The 22,912-nt window shown below is 44.8% G+C and overlaps 1 protein-coding gene across 2 annotated transcripts in view; it reads left to right on the top strand.

The window, feature by feature from the left end:
- The window catches only part of TLN2 (talin 2), a 440,503-nt gene that overhangs the window by 317,262 nt on the left and 100,329 nt on the right, over nucleotides 1-22,912 (top strand). For both annotated transcript variants that reach the window (XM_039218977.1, XM_039218971.1), the window contains exons 27-32: nucleotides 1,005-1,133; nucleotides 3,491-3,593; nucleotides 14,063-14,271; nucleotides 15,613-15,732; nucleotides 16,721-16,918; nucleotides 18,034-18,173. In XM_039218977.1, coding sequence (XP_039074908.1) covers nucleotides 1,005-1,133; nucleotides 3,491-3,593; nucleotides 14,063-14,271; nucleotides 15,613-15,732; nucleotides 16,721-16,918; nucleotides 18,034-18,173 — 899 coding nt within the window. The remainder of the gene's footprint in view (nucleotides 1-1,004; nucleotides 1,134-3,490; nucleotides 3,594-14,062; nucleotides 14,272-15,612; nucleotides 15,733-16,720; nucleotides 16,919-18,033; nucleotides 18,174-22,912) is intronic.

The raw sequence follows: 22,912 nt of genomic DNA, 5'->3' as shown, positions 1-22,912 counted from the left end.
TGTTGCTGTCCAATTCTCCCAACACCATCTGTTAAAAAGGCTGTCTTTTTTCCATTGGATATTCTTTCCTGCTTTGTCAAAGATCAGTTGGCTGTATACTTTTGGGTCCTCTTCTGAGTTCTCAATTCTGTTCCATTGGTCTATGTGTCTGTTTTTGTGCCAATACCATACTGTCTTGATGATGACAGCTTTGTAGTAGAGGCTGAAGTCTGGGATGGTGATACCTCCCGTTTTGGTTTTATTTTTCAGTATTACTTTGGCTATTCGGGGTCTTTTGTGGTTCCATACAAATTTTTGGATAGTTTTTTCTAGTTTTGAGAAGTATGCTGGTGCAATTTTGATTGGAATTGCATTGAATGTGTAGAGTGCTTTAGGTAGTAATGACATCTTAACTATATTTATTCTTCCTATCCATGAGCATGGAATGTTTTTCCATTTCTTTGTGTGAAGACCAGTATTTTAAATGATCAAGAGAATGGAGTCGTTTTCTTAATTACTAAGGAAAAAAGTCTTGATTAATCTTCAGTATGGAAAAGCAATAATTTATAGTCTAGACATTTGTAGGGAATCAATAAAAGGGATGAAGACTTGTCCCCATAGTCCTGGGTTCATTCACTCATTCCTTCTTCATTCACTCCCCACATGCTTCTCAAGTCCCTGTGTGCACGCATACTGTGCTTGGTGCTCTGTCTCTAGAACCCAGACACAGTGAAGAAGGATCCTCTTAGTCTGAGCAGCACATGCATTTCCGATCAAAATAGCTTCCAGGAGGCTTCAAGTATATCCACATACGAGGCATACATAACTGACTATTTACGGAGGTTAGTACTACTGTCCTGACTGAGGTGGGAAGTGCTTTCAGGAGATGTGTCCTCCACTTGCCTCCTGTTGCCAGTGCTGGAGAATCATTGGGTCCATCCAGAAAGGTGTTGTGTACATTGCAAAGTACTAGGGACACTTTTCCTAGGCAGCCTTTGTACACATATTCCCAACTCTGTTGACAGGCCCATGAAGCCTGCGGTCCTATGGAAATTGATTCAGCTCTGAGCACTGTGCAGACACTTAAGAATGAACTGCAGGACGCCAAGATGGCTGCTGTGGAGAGTCAACTGAAACCCCTTCCAGGGGAAACGGTAAGGAGATGTTAGAGCCCACTGGGGGTGGGACTCTGCCGCATGCTAGCATCATGGTGAGGCATTTTTAGAAGCTGGAGTTGGTAGGTGCTTGCATTTCAGACATTTTGAAGGCAAAGCCTTAAAATAGCCTCGTATCTAAGAACTGCACTGAGTTAAAGATGGGCCTGAAGGGGCCTCTGGTGATGGCTGTGTGCCTTGGGGTTTGGCTGGGGATGAACAAGTGTCTTTCAATACTCATTACTCTTTTCATAAACAAGACACATCCTAGTGTTTGAGGCCAGTGTTGTGAACCTGCCTTTTTCTAAAAAGAATGTCCACTACAACTGGAAGAGCTAGATTTTAAAATTTAGGAGTTCTAGGGGTGCCTGGGTGGCTCAGTCATTTAAGAGTCCTGAGTCTTAGGTCAGCTCAGGTCATGATCTCAGGGTTTGTGAGTTTGTACCCCACATTGGGCTCTGTGCTGACAGCTTAGAGCCTGCTTGGGATTCTCTCCTCTGTCTGCCCCTCACTTGCTCACACTTGCTCACACTGCCTCTCTCAAATAAATAAACATTTTAAAAACAAATAAAAACTAAAGTAAGAGTTCTAGTATCTAGCTCCAGCTTGTATCCTCTACTACCTATAGGTAAGTCTTAGATCTCCTCTGTGTGTCAGATATTTCATCTATGAAATGGTTGGCAATGGGGTTATTAAGGGAGACACAGAAAATAGTTTGAACAGTCATGATTTGAAAAAAGATTTCCTTAGTGCAAATCACTAGGATGAACAGTGGCAAAGGACTTTAATATGACACAGCCACAACAGCCAGTGGAATGATGGCGACAGAGATCCAATTTGCTGAGGTACCAATCCTGATGTCAGGGTTTTCGTGGCTAAGATTTCACTAGTTCTTCTCATTTGTGCGTACCTCCTTTTCCACACTACTGAACATTGTTCATAAATACCACCATTTATTAAGTACCTCCTAAGCACTGTATACACATAAAATCGATCTAGTTTGTCCTCGTCGTAACCTTAACGAGTGAGTTCTGTTAATTGCATCTTACGTCTGAGAAAACAGAGGTGCAGAGGTAAGTTGTCACTATCCTCTGTGATATCTGCCAGCTAGCGGTAGAACCAGAGTTTGAATGCAGACCCTACAGGACTCAAAAGCCCCTGCTCTTGATCGCACATGTTAAGAGCTTCTACTCCTGCTGCTCTTGGGATGAACTGAAAACTTATAGAATAGAAAGAGACTTACAGAGCACCAAATTCACCATGGAACCATGCCTGGTACATGGGAAGCCCTCAGAAAATACCTGTGAAATCAAGCTACTGCGAATTGTAAAGACTCGGAAACTCAGGCTCAGAGAAGTTAGTCACCTCAGGCCACCCAGCTAATGATGGAGCCAGGACTGGCTGCACGGCCTGCTGCTCTGTAATGTGGTCTACATGACCCTTGGCCAACTCCTGTACTCCCGGGAGCCCCAGAGAGCCTGACGTGACAGGAATCCTGCCTTTACATAAAATCGACTGGTCCATTAGAATACAAGAAACACCATGTAATTTTTAAGGAAATTATTTGCCCCAAAAGAATGTATCTTGGAAAGCATGTTGTGGAATTAAAAAATGCACATGCTCTCTGATGCCTTTCTGCACTCTTGCAATGTGCCCGGAGCTTCTGTTCCAAAATGTTGTCCTCCGCTAGTAATCAAATAATTATCCATACCCTGGGCCTTGAGGAACTTTGTTCTCTGAATTATTTATTCAGTTTACGAAGCAAGATGACGTGCTGTTCACGGGAAGCAAGCACTTTGCCCATTTTCATAATCTCATTTACCACGGCAAACCTCTCTTTCTATTGCATTTCCTTCTGGTTAGAACTCCTCAAAGGATGAAGACTGAAATGAACAATGTTAATGGTCCCACATGCCAGGAAGGTGGTACCGCTGGATGTCTGCCCACTTCCTGCCAAAGCATAATTAATCCTCGCGAAGGATTTGTTGCAGACTTTCTAAATTAGCTTCTAAAGGCATAATGCTAATAGCTATCATTTGTTGAGTACCTACATTGATTCTGAAAAGTTTCTGCGCTTAGGTGTCATGATCTCCTTAGGAGACCAAGGCATGGAGAGGTTCAGTAACCTGTCCAGTCTCTCACAGCTGGCATGTGGGGGAAGGAAGTCGAGGGGAGGAGCAGGAAGCCACATTTGTACTGAAGCATGGGGCTCCTTCCCCTCTATCACCCACTCAGCATCACTGGTATTAGGTGGGGAAAAGCTAAGGCCCACGTTTGATAGGCATTGTTTTTATGCTAAGACTTCAGTGTATGTTTCTTTTCTTCTAAGCTCTCTTCCCTTTTGGATATTCTTGTAGCTGGAAAAATGTGCTCAAGACCTGGGAAGTACGTCCAAGGCAGTGGGCTCCTCCATGGCACAGCTCCTAACCTGTGCTGCTCAAGGCAATGAGCACTATACAGGTGAGACTCACGCTCTCAGTGATGCCCTGTAGCCAGGGGCAGAGCCCTGGGGTGGCCAGAGGGGTTCAGCAGCTGGTGTTCATTGACTTGACCGTGCACCTGACTTTGTTTTTCAACAGCAATTTACAGATTTTTCAAACCCTTTCCCCTTGCTTGTTACTAGGCCTTCATACTAAGCATATAAAGACAAGTACAGTATCATCACCCCAAACTCTTTGCGGTTCACCCCTACTAGACTATACGCAACCAGTAATTACAGACTTCTGGAACTATCTATGTGGGGCTCTCAAAATCCCACTACAGTAAAGGGGTAAAAAAAGAAAAACGAGAAGTGGACAACAAATAAGAGTTCAGTGAAATTTGCAAAGATAGAAGGAGACAGATGAGTGTTAGCAGAGCCTGTGAACTAAAGGCCTCCTAGGACAGGGCAGCCAATAAGAAACAAGCTTGTTTGTGCTGCAAAACCCTGAGAGAGTTTGAGTATTGGAGATACCAGGTACCCCTAAAGGCAGGAGATACCCTTAAACAGGAGTCTGTATAAGAAAAAGACGGTAACCAGTCAGAGTGGCTAAAATGAACAAATCAGGAGACTCTAGATGCTGGCGAGGATGTGGAGAAATGGGAACCCTCTTGCACTGCTGGTGGGAATGCAGACTGGTACAGCCACTTTGGAAAACTGTGGAATTCCTCAAAAAAATTAAAAATAGATCTACCCTAATACCCAGCAATAGCACTGCTAGGAATTTACCCAAGGGATACAGAGGTGCTGATGCATTGGGGCACGTGTACCCCAAGGTATATAGCAGCACTTTCGACAATAACCAAATTATGGGAACAGCCTAAATGTCCGTCGACTGATGAATGGATAAAGAAGATGTGGTTTATTTATACAATGGAATACTACTTGGCAATGAGAAAGAATGAAATCCTGTCATTTGTAGCAATGCGGATTGAACTGGAGGGTATTATGCTAAGTGAAATAAGTCAGTCAGAGAAAGACTTACTGTATGTTTGCACTCCTGTGTGGATCTTGAGAAACATAAGACCATGGGGGAAGCGAAGGGGGAAAAAAAGAGAGGAAGGCAAACCATAAGAGACTCTCAAATACAGAGAGCAAACTGAGGGGGTGGGGAATAGGGCTCTTGTTGGGATGAGCACTGGGTTGTATGGAAGCCAGTTTAACAATAAATTATATTTTGAAAATAAGAAAAGAAAAAGATTGTGTAATTATCAGCTCTAGGAAAAACACTAGGTTATATAAGGAAACGTCTCCCTAGTAGGAAGACTTAACAGGTAGTCTCTAGCTACCTAAAGTGGAAACATCAAAAAGTTTCATTACAAGCCCATTATAGGAAAGAGAAAATGTGTCAGAAGAAAGCTGAAAGAGCTGAATGGCTCTAGGAAAGGAATGGGGGCCTCTGGGATGGGGAGGAGGGTTATAGATGGTTGCTTTTGTTACATAGTGTAGTACTGCTTGCCTTTCAAAAAATGCATATATTGTTATTGCTGTTGATGTATACATCTAGAAGAGAGTGTTAAGTCCTAAATGTAGACCTTCATGAGTTATCACAAATGAAATGCACCCAAAACACCACCACAAAGATCAAATAATGGAACATTTTCAGCACCCAGATGTGCCCTCTGCTCCCTGCCATTTGTTATATTCCCTCCTGTCCCCCAGAGATCAACACCCATGACCTATAACAGCATCGGCTGATTTGCTTATTTTAAACTATGAAGGGAATCATGCAGGATGTGTCCTTGTATCTTCGCTGTTTTTTTTTCAGGCATTATGTTGTGAGATTCATGTGATGTAGGCTGCAGTTCTTAGGTTTCTGTTGCTCCCTATAATATTTTATTGTATGACTATACCTGTTTGAGACTGACCCCTTTGATGGGTAAAGCTGTGGACAGTTCTAGGACATGCTGTTGAGTGAACATAAAAGCATTTTCTTAAGAGATACCTAGAAATGGAATTGCTGGGTGCCAGGCTGTGTTTGGCTCTAGCTACCTTCCTTCGGGCGGTGGTGTATGAAAGTTCCAGCTGTTCACATCCTTGTCTCCACTTTCTGTTGTCAGCCAACATTATTCTGCTGAGTTTGTAGTATCCTATTATGGTTCTGGTTTGTATTTCCATGAAAAGCAATGCAGTTGAGGAATTTTTCATATACTAATTGGCCATCTGGATATCTTGTGAAGTGCCTGTTCACGTATTTTGCTCTTTAAAAAAAAAAAAAAAAAAAAAAAAACTTTGAGGGGCGCCTGGGCGGCTCAGTCAGTTAAGCATCCAACATCAGCTCAGGTCATGACCTCATGGTTCCTGAGTTTGAGTGCTGCATCAGGCTCTGTGCTGACAGCTCAGAGCCTGGAGCCTGCTTCAAATTCTGTGTCTCCCTCTCTCTGCCCCTCCCTGGCTCATATTCATTCTCTCTCTCTCTCTCTCTCTCTTTCTCAAAAATAAGCAAACATTAAAAACAAAACAAAACTTTGAGCTACCTTTATCTTAGTTGTAGGAAATCCTTTTCATTTACATGTATTTCTTTTATCTTGGAGCTTACCCTTCACTCTCAAAGTTGTTCCTTAACAGATTTTTTATAATTTTAATATAGTTCAATTTACAACTCTTTCCCTTAAGGTTAGTAAGTTTGTCTTTTGCAGAAATTTTGCCTCTCGAAAATCATTAAGATATTCTTCTCTGTTACTGTCTAGAAGCTTTGTTCTTTTATTTTCTATACTTAGAACTACGATCCACCTAAAGTTGAGTTTTGTATGTGAGCAGTGTCCTTATTGAGTTGATTATTCACCTGGTTATCTATTTGACCCACACCACTTGTTGAAGCAACCATATCATTTGCCCAGTACCCTTCAGTGCCATTCTGTCATTAATTAAGGGCACTTGTATATGAGAATCGGTTTCTGATCTTTTGATTCTTTTCCAGTGACTACCTTAGTACCACACTCTCCTAATTACTGCAGTTTTATACTAAATATTAATACCTGGTTATATAAGTACTCTGACTTTAAGTGCTGACTATTCTTAACCCTTTGCCTTTCCACACAGATTCTACCACCAGCATGTCAGTTTCTACACCCGCCCCCCCCCCAAAAAAAACCCACCCGTTTCTTTTTCTTTTTTTAATTGGTATTACATTGAATCATTTGGGAGATAAGTGACCTTTTTATATTACTGAGGTTTCTAATCTGTGAATATGTGTTATCCTTACACTACTTAGATTTTCCTTTTAATACTGTTTTATAGTTTATCCATATAGTTGTGCATTTGTTTTCACTAGGGTGTGCATCATCTGTGTTGTCCCATTTTCAACTTTACTGGATGCTTTTCTTTAACTGGTATCTTATAAGCATCATGTATTTGTTGTTTTGCAGAGGGAGGGGTTATTGATGAAATAGTCTTTGTTTTTTTCAGCCAGACGGTTTATTCTATTTACTATAATGTAATGACTGATATATTGATATTTTAATCTGTCCTTTTACTATTTGTTTTCCGAATGTCTTACCTGTTCTGGATTCCTTTCTCGCCTTTCTTCAGATTCACATGTATCTGTTAAATTTTGTCTCTCTCTGTCCTTGATTAGCTTGTTAGTTGTATAGTCACTGACTCTCCTATGATTTTAAAAGGCTAGTATAAGTTAGTATGTTCACCTCTTCACGGACAGTACAAGAATCTTGGAACACTTTTAACCCCCTTTACCTCTCTTCCATTTCATTCATCACTGTCATTTTTCTGTATTTTAATTATACAGATATGTCAGTCTCCTCAATACAGTCTCCGTGTTGTTTCCTACAGTCGGTATCCATTTAGAGTCACCTCCATATTGACCCCTCCTGTGTTCTTCATTCCTTCCTGCTTCTCCCATGTGCCTCCACCTGGGATTTTTCCTTTCTGCCTGAAGAACTCCTTTCATTTGCTTTAGTATGAGTCTACTGGTAAGAAATTCTGTCCATTTTTGTCTACATCTGCCTTTGTTGAGCCTTTATTTTTGGTGGATAATTTCATTTACAGAATTTTAAGTTGGCAGTTATTTTATGCCAGCCCTTAGAAGATGTTACTCCATTGTCTTCGGGTCTCCTTGATTTCTGTTGAGAAGTCAGCTGTCAGTTTCCTTTGGTAAAGGTAATGTGGATGTATTTTTCCCCTCTGCTAGCTTTTTTAACGAAAGAAGTTTTATCGTGTGTTTATTCTGCTTTGGGTTTTAGTACTGCTGCAGAATGGGATCGGTTGTCTTGTGTCATTTTTGGAAAACTCTCAAGCTGTATTTTCACATAGTGATTCTGCCCCATTTTTTCTGTCATCTTCTCTGAAGATTCCAGTTACTGTATATATTGGGCATTTCCACTGTTGAGTGTGTCTCCTCTGCTTTCCCATATTTGTTGTGATTTTTCTTCTCCATGCCTCTTTCTCAGCATTCCCCTTTGATCGATCTGTATCTCACTGTTCCTCTCTTTAGCTGTGTCTATTCTGCTTTTAGCTTCTTTTGAGTTTTTAATTTGAAATGTCCTATTTTTCAGTTTGATAAAAGTCTTTTGATAGTTTCCTTGCACTTTCCAAACTTCCGCTGCTGAAATTTTCTATCTTGCCATCTAATTCCTCGACGTAGTTAGCACAAGTTACTGAAAGTCCTGGTCCAGTAATTCCAATATCTGGATCGCCTGTGGGCCTGCATTCATTGTCATTTTTCTCCTCTTAGTTTTCAGCCATTGGTCTTACCTCTTGCTGTGTCTGTTATTTTTTAATCTAATGCTAGACGGTATTTTCAATTGAAGAGACAGTTGGAGGCTCTGAATTGTGTTTATTTCCCTACAGAGGATTATTCTTTGTTTCTGGCACATGGTGAACATCTAGGCAGATCACTGTAATATGGGCAGGGACTGAGCTGATTGGAAATTGTGTGGTCTGTTTCCAGTTTGCTTTTTGGGGGATAGCCCTTTGTGCATCCCACCGAAACATCTGTGATGTTTACCATGGGCTCACAACGGTCCTTTTTAATCCTCCCAGCCCCGTGAGATCACAGAAGTTTTGGTCAGCTTCTGGGCAACAGTTTACAAATTAAGGAATGCCTTGAAGGGGAGAGCAGCACTATACCTCCCTCTCTTTGCCTTTTTTTCTCTTTAAAATCTTGTCCCTCTTGGGGCGCCTGGGTAGCTCAGGCAGTTAAGCACTAGACTCTTGGATTTCAGCTCAGGTCATGGTTTGTGAGTTCGAGCCCCACATCAGTATCCATGCTGACATTGCAAAGCCTACTTGGAATTCTCTCTCTCCACCTCTCTGTCTGCCCCTCCTCCTCCTCCTCTCTCTCTCTCTCTCTCAAAATATCTTTTTAAAAATTACATAAAATGTTATCCCTCTTAGTGCCTTGATTTCTCTCCGTGGCCATCAAACAGATGTTTTCTATGATTTTTCCAGTGTTTATAGTTGTGTCTTCGAGGGGGAATTGATCCGCAATAAGTGATTCTGCCATTACGATAACCAAGATCCTCTTTGATTTTTCTAAAAATTCTGTATATTCACAAAAAGAGTTCTCTCTAATATAATACAGTACCTTCAGTAGTAACAGTTTTGTCCTAATAGGAGAGTAAGGGAAACTGTTGGAGTGAGCTGGCCACCGGATCAGGGTTTCAGCATTCATTTAGTGTTCATGGAGAAGGAAAAGTATTTATAGATTCTTACAAGGCACAGAGTACATGGTAGATACAAGCTTCAAGAAATTCTACACCTTTCTGGAATCTTGCCAAACTTGGTATAGCTGATGAAATGCCTCTTTAATGGAGGGAAGACTCCTTTACAAGCGCCATCATCTGATACTGATAACATCCAGGATGACACACTGTCTAGTCTGTGTGAAAAACAGCCTAGAAGTAGCACCGCTTAGTTTTGGCAGGCACTGAATGAGTGGTTAGGGAGGTGGCAACAGTGTATATGAAGTCCCAAAGGGAAGAGAAAAGACTGACCAAGTGACCTCGTGGAATGTTCGGGCAAAAGGCAAGCAGGAGAGGTGTAAAAAGTTAAGGCTGGAAAAGGAGGCTGGGTCAGCTCTTCAAGAGCCTCATAAGACAACTTAAATTATTTAAAACTTAACCAAAGAGCATGTGAAGACATTGAAGAGTTCTCATCCATGGACACAGTTTAGATTGCCTTTTAAAGAGGTTGCCCTTCCTCTCCTAGGCAGATAAACTAGAGGGAAACAAAGTTGGAGGCATGGAGACCAGGGTGAAGGCTGCTTCAGTCATCCACCTGAGAGATGGGAGTGGCCTGGAGAGGAAACGAAGGCATGGATTAAAGAAAGAGAGACCTGACATCTATTGGCTTACTGGTCAGGGACTGGCAGAGACAGAAGTAAGGAAAGCAACATGGACACTCTAAGTGTTTGACCCAAGAGCTGAATGAAGACATGTGTGAACCATCATGATGGACACACAGGGCCATGGGCAGGCGTGGTATGGGCTGGAGTTTAGGGATGTCAGGTTCACCTGTAGATGCATTCAGTTTGAAGCAACTCCAGGTTGTGATGCTCATTAGGCAGCTAAATAGTTGCCCCTCGAATTAAGGAGAGAAGTTTGGACTGGAGATGATGGCTTTTAACTGTTTAATGCAAAGTGTTAAGTAAGTTTGCTAATAGAGCAAGAAAAATGATCACAGGTAACTCTGAATAACCCAAATATTTAATAAGAAGGTGGCTCAGCAGCAAAGGAAATTTTTGAAAGAAGTGAGAATATGCAGCCTTGGAAAGAGCAAGGAAACCTGGAGAAAAGGAGGTGTCTAGAGCCAGAGAGGTAGTTGCTACCCAGAAAAGTCGTGTAAGAGAAGGACTTAGGAAGCATCCATTGGCTCTGGGAAAAACAGAGTCACTCTTCTCTGTGTCGAAGGCAAGTCCCGGTAAGTTAGATAATGGATGGGAAGGAAGGAGAGAACATACGTGTGGACTGCTCCTCTGTGGGTCTCAGCCGCCACTGGGCTAGTTTCTAACACAGATGTGTTTTTGTTTGATCAGGGCAATATCCAAACCGCATTTCTGCTTGGCTAAAGACAGTGGTATATAGACCCCCTTTCAGATCCTGTACAACAGATTAAAAACCTGTAGCATACCACATTTTTACCTTGTGAGTCTGCTGTGTGGTCTACTGCTATCTACACACAACCTACATGAATTCTAATCAGCAATAACGACCATTACAGAGAATTTCACTGCATCGTGTATCACTGATGAATCTTCTTAAGGCTCTTTTCCTGAACCTAATTTAAGATCCAGATAGCAAGCATACTGTGAAAACGGCCTGTGTCTTCAAAGTGTTGTGGTCGTTGAGACCATGGTCTGCTTTCATGTTGCCCACTGGCAATTCTGGCTTTGTCATGTACCCTGGACTCTAGGAACATTTTCATTTGGAGGGTGCTGTTTGCCTGCAGACTTGACCCTGATCAGTGTCATCATTCCCATCGAGAACATTGCTGTGAATGAGGCCATGTGTAAGAATAGATGTTCATCAGGCTCCCAGCCTCTTGTTTCATTCCTTTGATGGTACAGCTTCCTCTTCCATGGAAACCTGATGCCTCCTAAGAGGATCCTTGAGATGCCTTGAGATTTCATAGTGATTCCTCAGCAGAAAACACATGGGATAGACCAGCCTAAGCTTTTGACATTCAGCTCCTTTGATTTCTGCCTTTAAAAAAAATTGTCTGGGTCTGTAAAAGGCTTTTTAGTAAATGATTTTTGCATAAACGTGACTTTTCTAATTGTACCTGATAAAGGTTTCATTCTCTGAAAGTCATATACAACCGAAATAGAAATGGACTCAGGAGACTGTAATAAATGGAAAGGCAAGAGATGTCTAGAAATCCTAGCCTAGAGTTTTCAGCAGTCAGAGCAGTGATCTCAGCCCCCTAAAACTGGTGGGAAACTGAGGCCCTGAGGAAAAAGGCAGCAGTGTAGGCCACACGGCTAATCAGCTACAGAACCAGAGCTACATGAGGTCTTAACCACATCTGGTGCGTTTCTGAGCAAGGGCATCCTTCAACCCTGTGCCAGAAGCTTAAACATAAAAAAGAATTGACTGGTCCACTCCGCATGTTTCTCTCTTTCACATTCGCTTTATTTATCTTTGTGTTTTCTCTTCTGGGCTTCCCCTTTGCCATAAAAAAAAAAAAAAAAAACCCACTTTGTTTAAAATTCTTTCATACCGCATGTTGCATTTGAAAGTGCCAGGTGATAAATGGTGGATTGGCAGCTTTGTAATTTGCCCTGATTAGATTGTAGAGTTATGTCCCAGCTGTGTGACTTACTAAATATTTACAGATGAGTGAGTCTGCAGCGCTGCAAAGTTGTCTTGTTTTATGGATGTGAGGCCTCGCACATTACTGTATTATGGCGCCTCATCCTCCAGAAGGAGACCACCACCTGCTGCATCTGCTGATGCAGCAGAAGTCACAGCTGGTGAAGGCCCCCCATCAGTGGCGCCCAGAGACCAGCCTGCTGAAGCCTATAGACAGTCATCACTTCGAAGCTGAGCGCAAGAGAAATTGATGTCTGTCAGTTTCATGCAGATGGTATATGTTCTAGCAAGAATCCCTCCTAGTTCTCTACCCCAAAGAGCACTGTGCAGAGAGTCTGACCCAGAAGTTAAGAATCCTCAGATCTACCATGAGAGACTCTTGAATGCTGACAAAAACTGAGGACTGATGGATGTGGGGGGGAGGGGGGGATGGGCATGGAGGAGGACACGTGTGGGGATGAGCACTGAGTGTTATGTGGAAACTAATTTGACAATAAACTGTTTGTAAAAAAAAAAAAAAAAAAAAAGAGAATCCTCAGATCTAGTCCTGGCACTGCCTCTGAAAGGGTCATGGACAAGATACCCCTCGGTGCTGGCCTCCTCTCTGAAGCTGTTCAGTGAGATGTGCTTTAAGGTGGATTCTTCAGCATCTCTCAGGGTGTCCAGATCCTCTTATTACATGCTCTAGGACTTCTGGCCTTCATCTTCTGCTTGGCTCTTCCAAGCCCTCAGTGTCATGTAGGAAGGTTCATGTTCATTTTATGGGAGATGATACTATAATTTTTAAGAACTAGTTTATATTCATAGTTGATCACTGAATCCCATCATTCTTAGAATAAATTTAAAGATGAACAGGCAGAGGTGCCTGGGTGGTTCAGTTGGTTAAGCGTCCAACTTCAGCTCAGGTCATGATCTCAATGGCTTGTGAGCGTGAGCTCAGCGTCGGGCTCTGTGCTGATAGCTCAAAGCTCGGAGCCTGGAGCCTGCTTCAGATTCTGTGTCTCCTTCTCTCTTTTACCCTCCCCTGGTCCCACTCTGTCTCTTTCTTGAAAATAAACAAACATTAAAAAGTTAAAAAAACATAAAGATGAACAGGCACTTCCCAAATGGCCACTAAGTGTATGAAAAAGTACTCAACATCATTACTCCATAAGGATATAAAAGTTAAATCCCAGTGAGCTACAGTTGTACTCCCACCAGAATAGCTAAAATAAAAAATCTGACAATAGCAAGTTTTAGCCAGGATATAGAACAACTGGAGCTCTCATACGGTGCTGGTGGAGTACATCATGGTAAAACCAGTCTGAAGAGGTTTTATAGTGTCCTCTACAGCTAAACTTCCTCCATGACACGGCAGTTCCGCTCCTAGGTTATATCCAAGAGAAATGATTCCCTCTGTCCACTAAATGCATGAAAGAAATGCCAGAAATTTACAAGAACTTTCTTGGTAGCTGTGTGCATCGTAGCACTAAACACAACACAGTCCAAATATACACCCACAGAAGATTGGATAAACGGTGAATTGGTACAGTGAAATGCTACATAGCAGGACAGAGGAATGAATGTAACAACATGGGTAAAAAGAACTGGCGTTCCGGGAGAGAAAGAAGCCAGACACAAGGTACAACTAGGTGAATGTGATAAAAGCTAGAAGAGTGATTATTTCTGGTATGAGAGGCTATTGACTGAGGAAGGGCACAGGTGATGGAAATGTTCTGTCGCCATCTGCATGATGGCTGCATGGATATAACATATGTAAAAATTCACTGAGCTGCACATGTAAAGTGCTCACTTGACTGTATCTAAGTTATGTCCTGATAAACATTTGGGAAGAAAAGTATGTTTGAATGCTCCTCCTGGATACTTGATCCCATGCACTGGGCTTTACAGGTCCGTGGACATGCACAGCAGAGTGTGTGACAGGAGCCAGAGCAAAATCGTTGTTAGCATGGCACTTGTTACAACATGTCTCTTGGATTGGCCCAGAACCAGTGGTATGGGCTACTACTTCCAGAAGCATAGCAATTCAAATTTTATAAAAAGGAATTTGGAGCCCACCTGGACCACACACTGTCAAAAGATGTTCTCCTTTCTAGGAAGCTGTGGTCTAGAGGCTGACTTGCCAGAAAAGTATGGCTTTTAGATGGAGTCTAATAGAAAGTCTGATGGGCTTTTTACCCCAGGGGTGGCTGCAAGAGAGACAGCGCAGGCTCTGAAAACGCTGGCCCAGGCTGCCCGTGGAGTGGCCGCATCCACGAGTGACCCCGCAGCTACACATGCCATGTTAGATTCAGCTCGCGACGTGATGGAGGGCTCAGCCGTGCTCATCCAGGAAGCCAAGCAGGCCCTGATTGCTCCTGGGGATGCCGAGAGCCAGCAGAGACTCGCCCAGGTGAGGCCCCAGAATTGGCAATTACAGTCCTCACTCAGGTGGTTACTCTTTTCCTGGTGTGAACATTTCTCGGCCATCGGATGTTTTCAAAATTTTTTTAATTTTTTTTTTTTTTTTTTTATTTCTGAGAGAGAGAGAGAGACAGTGTGAGCAGGGGAGGGTCACAGAGAGAGAGTGGCACAGAATCCGAAGCAGGCTCCAGGCTTCGAGCTAGCTGCCAGCATAGAGCCCGGTGCGGAGCTCAAACCCACCAACTGTGAGATCATGACCCAAGGTGAAGTCGGATACTTAACCGACTGAGCCACCCAGGTGCCCCCCCGACGGGTGTTTTCAAAACCTTCCTGAGTGCTGTGACCATGCTGGGCATACGCAATAGCCACTTGTGTAAGTCTTGCCTGGTAGCCCCCAAAATATGACATCTGCTCAGTTAGGTGACCAGAGAGTATGGGGGCCTTTGTTGAAATCTCTCCTTGGAGTTTTGGAAGCCAGGAGACAGCAAGCATGTATGTTTGGGGCCCGGGTGTCCTTAAGTATATTTCTCTTCCTAGTCTGAGAGGTGAAGTAGGATACACCTAGTGTGTCCACTCAAAGTTTTATGCTCCCTTTATCGCCTCTTTGAATGAATCTTTGCCTACCTAATGAAGCGTGTGGGCTAGAGACCATCTAGGCAAAGTTCTAGACAGGAAGCTGGGAAGGAGATGGTTTAGATTAAAAGGCATGGCACAGCCCACTTCCAAAAACCTTACCCTCTGCCTAAGGATACTGAAGAGCGCATCCAGCGAGCCCTTAGACATGCTAAAGAGGCAGCATGTGGGCAGCCCCAAGTTGAAGGCTGAAAGGCTCAGAGCATCCCGCCTGCCCTTGAGCAGGGTAAGGTATGGGGGTGATGGCACCCTTGTGTCACTGAGAGAAGTCAGCTGCAGTCCTACCTGTGACCCAAAGAATTCCAGGCCTCCTCCTACTTTGGTGGCCTTCACAGAGGTCTCACGAAGCGGGGCTCTTTGTGTTTCTTTTGGTAGAAGGTATGTTTGTTGTAGAACCTGACGTAATATTGGAGAGTTCTGTGTTTGAGTCACAGAGCCGTGACGTAGCCTGGCGCTGGGGTGCGTGCAAGGTATATGGTATCAATGTGTCAGACCCTTTGCCAAGACAGGATGTTAACCCCAGTGAGAAGCCTGGATGAGGTGATTCAATGGTAAATGGTGTCAGCTGGATACTGGCAGATAATTTCCCAATTCTTTTCAGCTCTGCCTACCATCACTGCTGGTTCCCAACGCATCTGCACAAGTGTTTGCCCTGAAACTACTCTCTTACGGACCTTTCCTTTCTCCGGGTTTTCAGGTAGCCAAAGCCGTCTCACACTCCTTGAATAACTGCGTGAATTGTCTCCCTGGCCAGAAGGATGTGGACGTGGCCTTGAAGAGCATTGGCGAGTCCAGCAAGAAGCTGCTTGTGGACTCGGTGAGAGGTTTTGCATTGAGAGGGGCACCTGGGCGAGTGGGCTCACCATAGGTGGGAGAGGAGTCTTCTCCCTTCCGCGAGGTCTCAGAGCGGCTAACCTTGGGTTTGCAAGTCCTGCTTTTCCTCTCAGTTGGCCTTTCCTTATTTTGATTTTCCATGCGCAAAGTTCCCAGGCAGAGCTTTTCAAGTTTACTTTTTCTTTGAGTCCGTGATGCCGTTAGCTCTCCTGTCATCCTGGAGTGGCAAGGTGGGTATGTGATCATCCGTCTTGTTATCGGGACATTACAGGCGGTCACAGTCGGATGATGCAGGGACATGTGTGTCTAAAACTCACTGAGAGCGAGTTCTCTAAGAAACTGCACCTCGGGGTCTGTTTTCTGTTTTGTGTGCCCCTTTCTGCAGGAGCTTCTGGCTCGTTCATCCCTTCTCTGCCTGGTGCCTGGCACATACCCGCTACACAGCGTGTGGTGTGACTGTGAGAGCCTAGCCTGACCTCTCTGGAACTCAGGGCAATTCCACCAGTGACACTTCGGGTCCACATAAAAGCTACATTAGCAAAGGTTCCTAATCGGTGGCTATTAGTGTGGAAGAATAGGATTTGAGGTTTAATAGAGCATCTGCCTTTGTGTTCTAGAAAGCCTAATGTTTGAGAGGCTCCATCCGAAATAGAGTGGTGGTTCAGAGCCTGGATCCTAGAGTCAGATGGCCCACGTGTGAGTCCTGGCTCTGCCACTCGGGACACCACAGCCCCTGAGGATAGACCGTATGCAGACCCACTGTGTCTAGCACTGACTAGGTGTTCAAGTAAATTTCAGTGAATGAAATAATGTCAGTATGTTACACTTCACGTAAATGGGCTCAAACCACGCAGAGCCTTTTCATTTAGATGACACAGAAATGCATCCCTGGAGAGTCCTCCCTCCCTCCACGGCACCTTCCTTATCTCCCCCGCAGCGTCTTACAGGATGTGCCTTTCTTCTCTCCGCAGTTACCTCCAAGCACGAAGCCTTTCCAGGAGGCCCAGAGCGAACTGAACCAAGCAGCAGCTGATCTGAACCAGTCTGCTGGCGAAGTGGTCCATGCCACCCGGGGCCAGAGCGGAGAGCTGGCCGCGGCCTCTGGCAAGTTCAGTGATGATTTCGATGAATTCCTCGATGCTGGAATTGAGATGGCGGGCCAGGCTCAGGTGAGTGTGGCGGTGGCTGACTGGAGCTGACCCTCGCCTGTCTACTCTGACAGACGGTCCCACTGGGCAAACAGGAAGAGGGAACCTGTCAGCAGGCCTCACCGTTGAGTTCTCTTCACTGCTTAGGAAGCCCTGTGACCTCACAGGACTGGCATTCCTAAAGACGCTATTAGCTTATGTGTGAAACGCTTCTTAGAGATGAAGGATAACTTTTCCCACGATTGTCCAGCACGTTCATGATTTACCTCTGCTTTTCACAGGGAGGGCAGCTGTGTTCTGTGCTTCATGTGTGGTGTAATATAGTGGAAGATCTTCTATTTGAGGTTCACGGGGCCCATTTGAGGAGATTGTGTCTGATACCAAGTGTCACATGATTAAAAATTACCTCCTTGAGATGAACAGATAAACCCCTCGTTCAGAACAGGGGACATGACTGGTCTGGTGTCAGCTTGCAAAGCTGTTTTTCCCTGAGCTCCTGCAAACTCCCTAGAGGAGACACCCAGGGTGTTGCTTCCTGTGTTCTCTACAAACGGTTGTGTGTCAGGTGGTAAGTAAGCCAGGTGAGGAAGGCAACTGCTCCCGAGTCAGGGACTTCAGGGCTGCGGTCCGCTCTGAATATCCAGTCAGTGTCGGTCGTTTGTGCCAGGCTGAGACGTACGAGCTGCTCGACAACTCCAGCATTGTTGAGCGGGATGCTGGGGGCCTGGCCTGGTCTGTACGCTGGTGCGCGTGTGCGCGCGCGCTCTCTCTCTCTCTCTCTCTGCCTCTCTCTCCCTCCCTCTCTCCCTCTCTCTCCCTCTTTCTCCTTCCCTCTCCTTCCCTCTCCTTCCCTCCCCCATTTGTGGTGCCTGCACTTGGGAGACAACACAGCTCTCAGCTGACCCACCGGGGATGGATTTCTGTCCCGTTGCATGCTGCCTGGTCAGGGGATCTGTTTGGGGGACAGTAGACACTGGGCACTGTCTCGACCAGTCAGACATCTGCAGACTCACTGGGCTACATGGGATCCCTTTCCACGACTTGCTCCCATGTGAAGATGCTACTCCTGGCTGGCTGAATGCCACCTGGGAAGACCGGACAGTCCCTAGTTACTCTGCCTCCTTTTGACTTTGCAGACGAAAGAAGACCAGATCCAAGTGATTGGAAACCTCAAGAATATCTCTATGGCATCCAGCAAGCTGCTGTTAGCTGCCAAATCTCTCTCTGTAGACCCAGGAGCCCCCAATGCGAAAAATCTCCTGGCGGCCGCTGCAAGGTAAGAGAGGAAACGAAACGTGCTTTCATGTGTGGTGAAAAGATGTCCGTGTTGGAGAGATGACCGTGACATCCTGCTGGTGTCACTGAACAGAGACGAAGTGCTGCTTCTTTGTTGTCAGAGGTAGAGTCGGGACTCTGGCAGTTGATTAAACTGGCTTATTTTCACGTGCTTTCCCCACTAAAGAGGTCTTCTGTCTTTTCTAGCGTCTCCACTTGCATAGGCTTCAGGCCCCCATTGATTTATAAACCTGGTGACTTAAATAGATGTTTACAAAGTAGTGTTATATCTTTGGGATTAGAAATGTGATATATGCCCACTGAAAAAATAAAATACTGAAAAGTACCAAAAGCCCATGACACCCAACAACCCAGTCAACATTTCTTGAGCACTTACTGTGTGCCTGTCATCACTGTTAATTAGATGGATTTGAACATACTCTGTTTGTCATGTGCAGAAGGGTGGATGAATGGGGTAGGGGTGGGAGTAAATTGTAGGGGCAGATATATTAAAACACGAGTCTGAGTTTTGGATGGTGTCAGCCTCCTGCTTTCCCGTTGTTTTTGCCCGAGGAAGCGGTTAATACAATACAACGTCTGTTCCAGGACCACTGTGGCAATTCGGCTCACTAACAGTGTGGTGAAAGCCCAGGCAGATTTTGTGTCAACCAGCCCACTTTCATTTCCCTGAACAAGAGAGTGGGGCATTTCACGTTCCTCCGGTGCTGCAGGCGTGTTTTCAGAGCGTTCCTTGGTGTCACTTGATATATAGGAAAGCTAACAGTGGTAAGAGATGAAATGCAGGCAATTAGAATATAGAGCATGATTGGAAGCCTTTTCAAAATGTAAAGATTAGTGATTCATTTTTTTAATTTTTTTTTTTTTATGTTAGAGAGAGAGAGAGAGCAGGGGAAGGTCAGAGAGAGAGGGAGACACAGAATCCGAAGACAGGCTCTATGCTCTGAGCTTTCAGCACAGAGCCTGACCCGGAGCTCAAACCCACGAACTGTGAGATCATGAGCTGAGCCGAAGTCGGATGTTTAACCGACTGAGCCACCCAGGCAGCGCCAAAATGTGCAGATTAGTGATTCTTAAAATGCATAGCTTGAATTCTACTTTTCAGTTTTTCTTTTTAAACTTGACCTTGTTTTCTTGCTTGCTTGCTTATTTTTTCATGTTTTTCTCTCTTCTGGGTACTAGTGGCTGTCTCTTGAAGTTGATTTCTGAGTCAAAAGACCTGAATTCTAGTCCAGGCTTGAATGTTTGGCACACTTGGTTACATTGGTTGGATTGCTCAACCTGCCTAAACTTTCCCATCTGCAAAATGGGGGGTGTGTACCATATCATCCTTAGGTTCATATCCATTCTCAGTACATAAGGTATCTTGGTGATTGATAATGGTTAAAACCTGTCTAGTCCTCTTTTGGCTTATAGTGGTTTTTAGGAGGGGGGTGAATGGTGGGTGAATTAGATAATTTTAGAGCAGTTCCCTTGAAAACCTTTGAGTTTCTTCACTTAGCCTTAGGTGTATATACTTTAGCTTCAAACAATAGCAAGAGCTACTAGGAGATTAGAAAAATACCTTCCCATCTCCCCACCTCCATCTTATGCTTTGTGACTCCACCAGTGAGTGAGTGCCCTCCAAGGGGTGGGGGATGAGAAAGGAGGGCGTGATGTCTTCTCTGTCGAGCAGCTGTTTCTCATATAAAACCCTCTCTTGATTCCTCTTTTTCCTACAAAGAACCTTTGGATAAGGCAACTCATGTTTCCAGGTATCCAAACTCATATGGTTTTCATTATCTTCAATTTTTTGCATCATTTCAAAATTACAGTGTCCAACTTAGGACACACTGTTCACTTTTCTAAATTATGGGAAGGAGAGAGTGTAAATTGGAAGCCAGATAAGGAAGGAAATCAAGGACCCGAAGGAATACGGCTGGTGTCCTGACTCTGTGGGTGTCCGAAGGCCCCCTGGTGGTGACTTTGAGGAAGCGCCCTGGAGACCAGGTGATGAAGCTTTCCTTGCCCCTGTCCTGGCTTTCAGCCCCGGCCTCATGGTTTTAGAGCCAAGTATGTGCTGTAAAATCATCACATGAAATGACTGTGCTGTCACATTCTCCTCGGCTTTGTGGCACGTGCTGAGAAGCTCTGCTCCCTGAGGCGGTTTCCCAGTGGAAGCGCCTGCCAGGGCTCCTGAGTCCAGCAAGCTCCCCTTTGGAGATGAAGCTCTGCACAGCCGGGCGGCATTCATTCATTCATCCAGCAGAGTTTTCCCACATGCCTGCTGCAGGCTAGGCCCAGCCTCGGGTGCTGGGTGCACACTGTGAATACCACTGGGACGGCCCTGGTGGACTTAGGGCAGGGAGCGCACACACAGAGCGTGCTCACCGCCTTCCATTCTGGGCATTGCAGCAACCCTGCCTGTGAGTGCCCTTGGAGTTGAGCAGCAGGGATCTGATGGCCATTGCCCTCATCTTCAGTTCCATGGCCTCCCTATTCCTGAGACACCAGGCCCTGCCTGTGTGTCATGTGGATGACGCCAGTGGCCCCAAGGATGCCATTGTGGGGACTCAGACCTGGACCCACTTGGCCCTTCCCTGCTCCTGTGTCTGCAGACTTGAATCCTTTGTTCCTTGTGGTATCCATGACTTTCCTGCCATGGAAGAGCAGCTGAGTATGCCCTTTTCCTCTGCTCTCCATTCTGCCTCAGAGCCCAGGTACCTTTGAGGAGCCCAGTTCTTTGGTTTTTGAAGCTTAGCGGGGGTGAAGTGCCCAGTTTGTTTATCTTCTTCCTGTATAATTGGTGAGCTGTGACTCTCCTCTGATGAGCTGGGTAGAGCTGGAAACCCTTTGTCAACCATTCATCAGCTTTTTCCCTGACCAGGGGGTGGTCTGATGCTCCCTGAACTGAGTCAAAGAAATAGAAAAGCCAGGTTGTAGTTTCAGAAAGGGAGGGGAGCATCCTACCTCCAAGCACTTCCCGTGTGCCACTGCTCGTACCACAGCCACGCTGGCCAGGACAGCTCCCGGCTGAGAAGACATCACTCCCACCTCTGCCAGGTTTGGGACCCAGCCAGGCTTTCAGCCACTTTCCTGTCCCCTGAGGGTTTCCTAGAACTCTGTAGGTGATTCCTCTTCCTGGGCTGCCCTTCGTTTTGAGGTTCCTGCCAGGCAGGCTTCCTCCCGTCTCCAGAGACAGTGAAAAAGGATGACCCAGCACGCAGCACTTCCATACTGTGGAATAGAAAAATATAAATTAGGCCATCTGCTGGTCTCCTCCAGAATGTCCTATTTCCTTTATCCAATCTGGATCTTTTCCGGCGTGACTTCTCCAATTGCTGCCGGCCACACAGAGCTCTCCCTTCCGTGAAGAACCTGCGTCCTCCATCTGTGCTGCCTGTAAGCCCAGCATGTACCTGGCCTCCTCCGGAGGTTCAGGATCCTGTCTGATGTGCTACCCCCATCCCTGCTTCCTTTGGCTCGCCTTCTCTGTGCCTTATCTGTCCCTTGTCTTCCTAAGGACACTGTCCCTTGAGGAAGGGAAACATCTGATGTTGCAGTTTTCCCTGCCAAGCTCCTTATCAGACGATTTATGTTTAACAAATCGTCAGAAGCACAAATTGGTTGATTGTCTTTTCTCACCACTGGCCCATCTCCATATCTATTTAAAATTCTCGGGGCGCCTCGTGGCTCAGTGGGTTGAGCATCCAATTTAGGCTCAGGTCATGATCTCATGGTTCGTGGGTTCAAGCCCTAAGTTGGGCCCTGTGCTGACAGCTCAGAGCCTGGAGCCTGTTTCAGATTCTGTATCTGGTTCTCTCTCTCTGCCCCTCCCCTGCTTACGCTTGCTCGCTCTCTCTTTCTCTCTCAAAAATAAAATAAACATTAAAAAAATAAAATAAAATAAAATTTCCCTCCAGAGCTCCCAAACTAGTCGGCTCAATTCAGTATCTCTAAACAGTAAACAGTGTGTAGTTTACAGAGCCTTGTTTTAACATCCGAGGTTATAGATTTCAGTTTTTTTGTAAAACTGAGAATGGCTAGATATGCCTAGGAAAAGAATAAAACTCAAGAAAACACCACTTCTAGATGGTGGAATTGTGGCTCTTTAACTTTTTCCATTTTTAAAAAGTAAATCTTGTGTAGCTTTAATCAATTTTTTTTAATTGTGGGGAAAAGATTTAAAAACTACAGTTGAGGCCTGGTTGAGTCCGTACAGAACAGGGACGGTGGTGCTATTTGAGGCCCTATCTTTGTGACAACACAAGTTGGCTCAATCATAAATTTTTTTTGCATTTCCTGAAATTTTTATTGACAAATAATAAAATTGCTTTAAAAGTACTATAATCTAACGTTGATATGTCATTCTGTCATTTTTCTGAGTGTATACATGTTTAATTTTATGGTTGTGGATTTATACTGTTGGTACTGTTTTGTAAATTTTATTTTACTTAACTGTAAATCGTGAGTATTCTTCTATGTTAGGATGATGCTTTATGGTCTTTATTTTTTTAATGTTTATTATTTTTGAGAGAGAGAGAGAGAGAGTATAAGCAAGGGAGGGGCAGAGAGAAAGGGAGACACAGAATCTGAAGCAGGCTCCAGGCTCTGAGCTGTCAGCACAGAGCCCAATGTGAGACCCAAACCCACAAACTGCAAGGTCATGAGCTGAGCTGAAGTCAGACACTCAACAGACTGAGCCACCCAGGCACCCCACTATATATTATGACCTTTGATGGG

The sequence above is a fragment of the Hyaena hyaena genome, unplaced genomic scaffold, assembly GCF_003009895.1.
Source record: "Hyaena hyaena isolate Hyena2069 unplaced genomic scaffold, ASM300989v1 scaffold_15, whole genome shotgun sequence".
Classification (NCBI taxonomy): Eukaryota; Metazoa; Chordata; class Mammalia; order Carnivora; family Hyaenidae; genus Hyaena; species Hyaena hyaena.
This window is presented reverse-complemented; position numbering and strand designations above follow the sequence as displayed.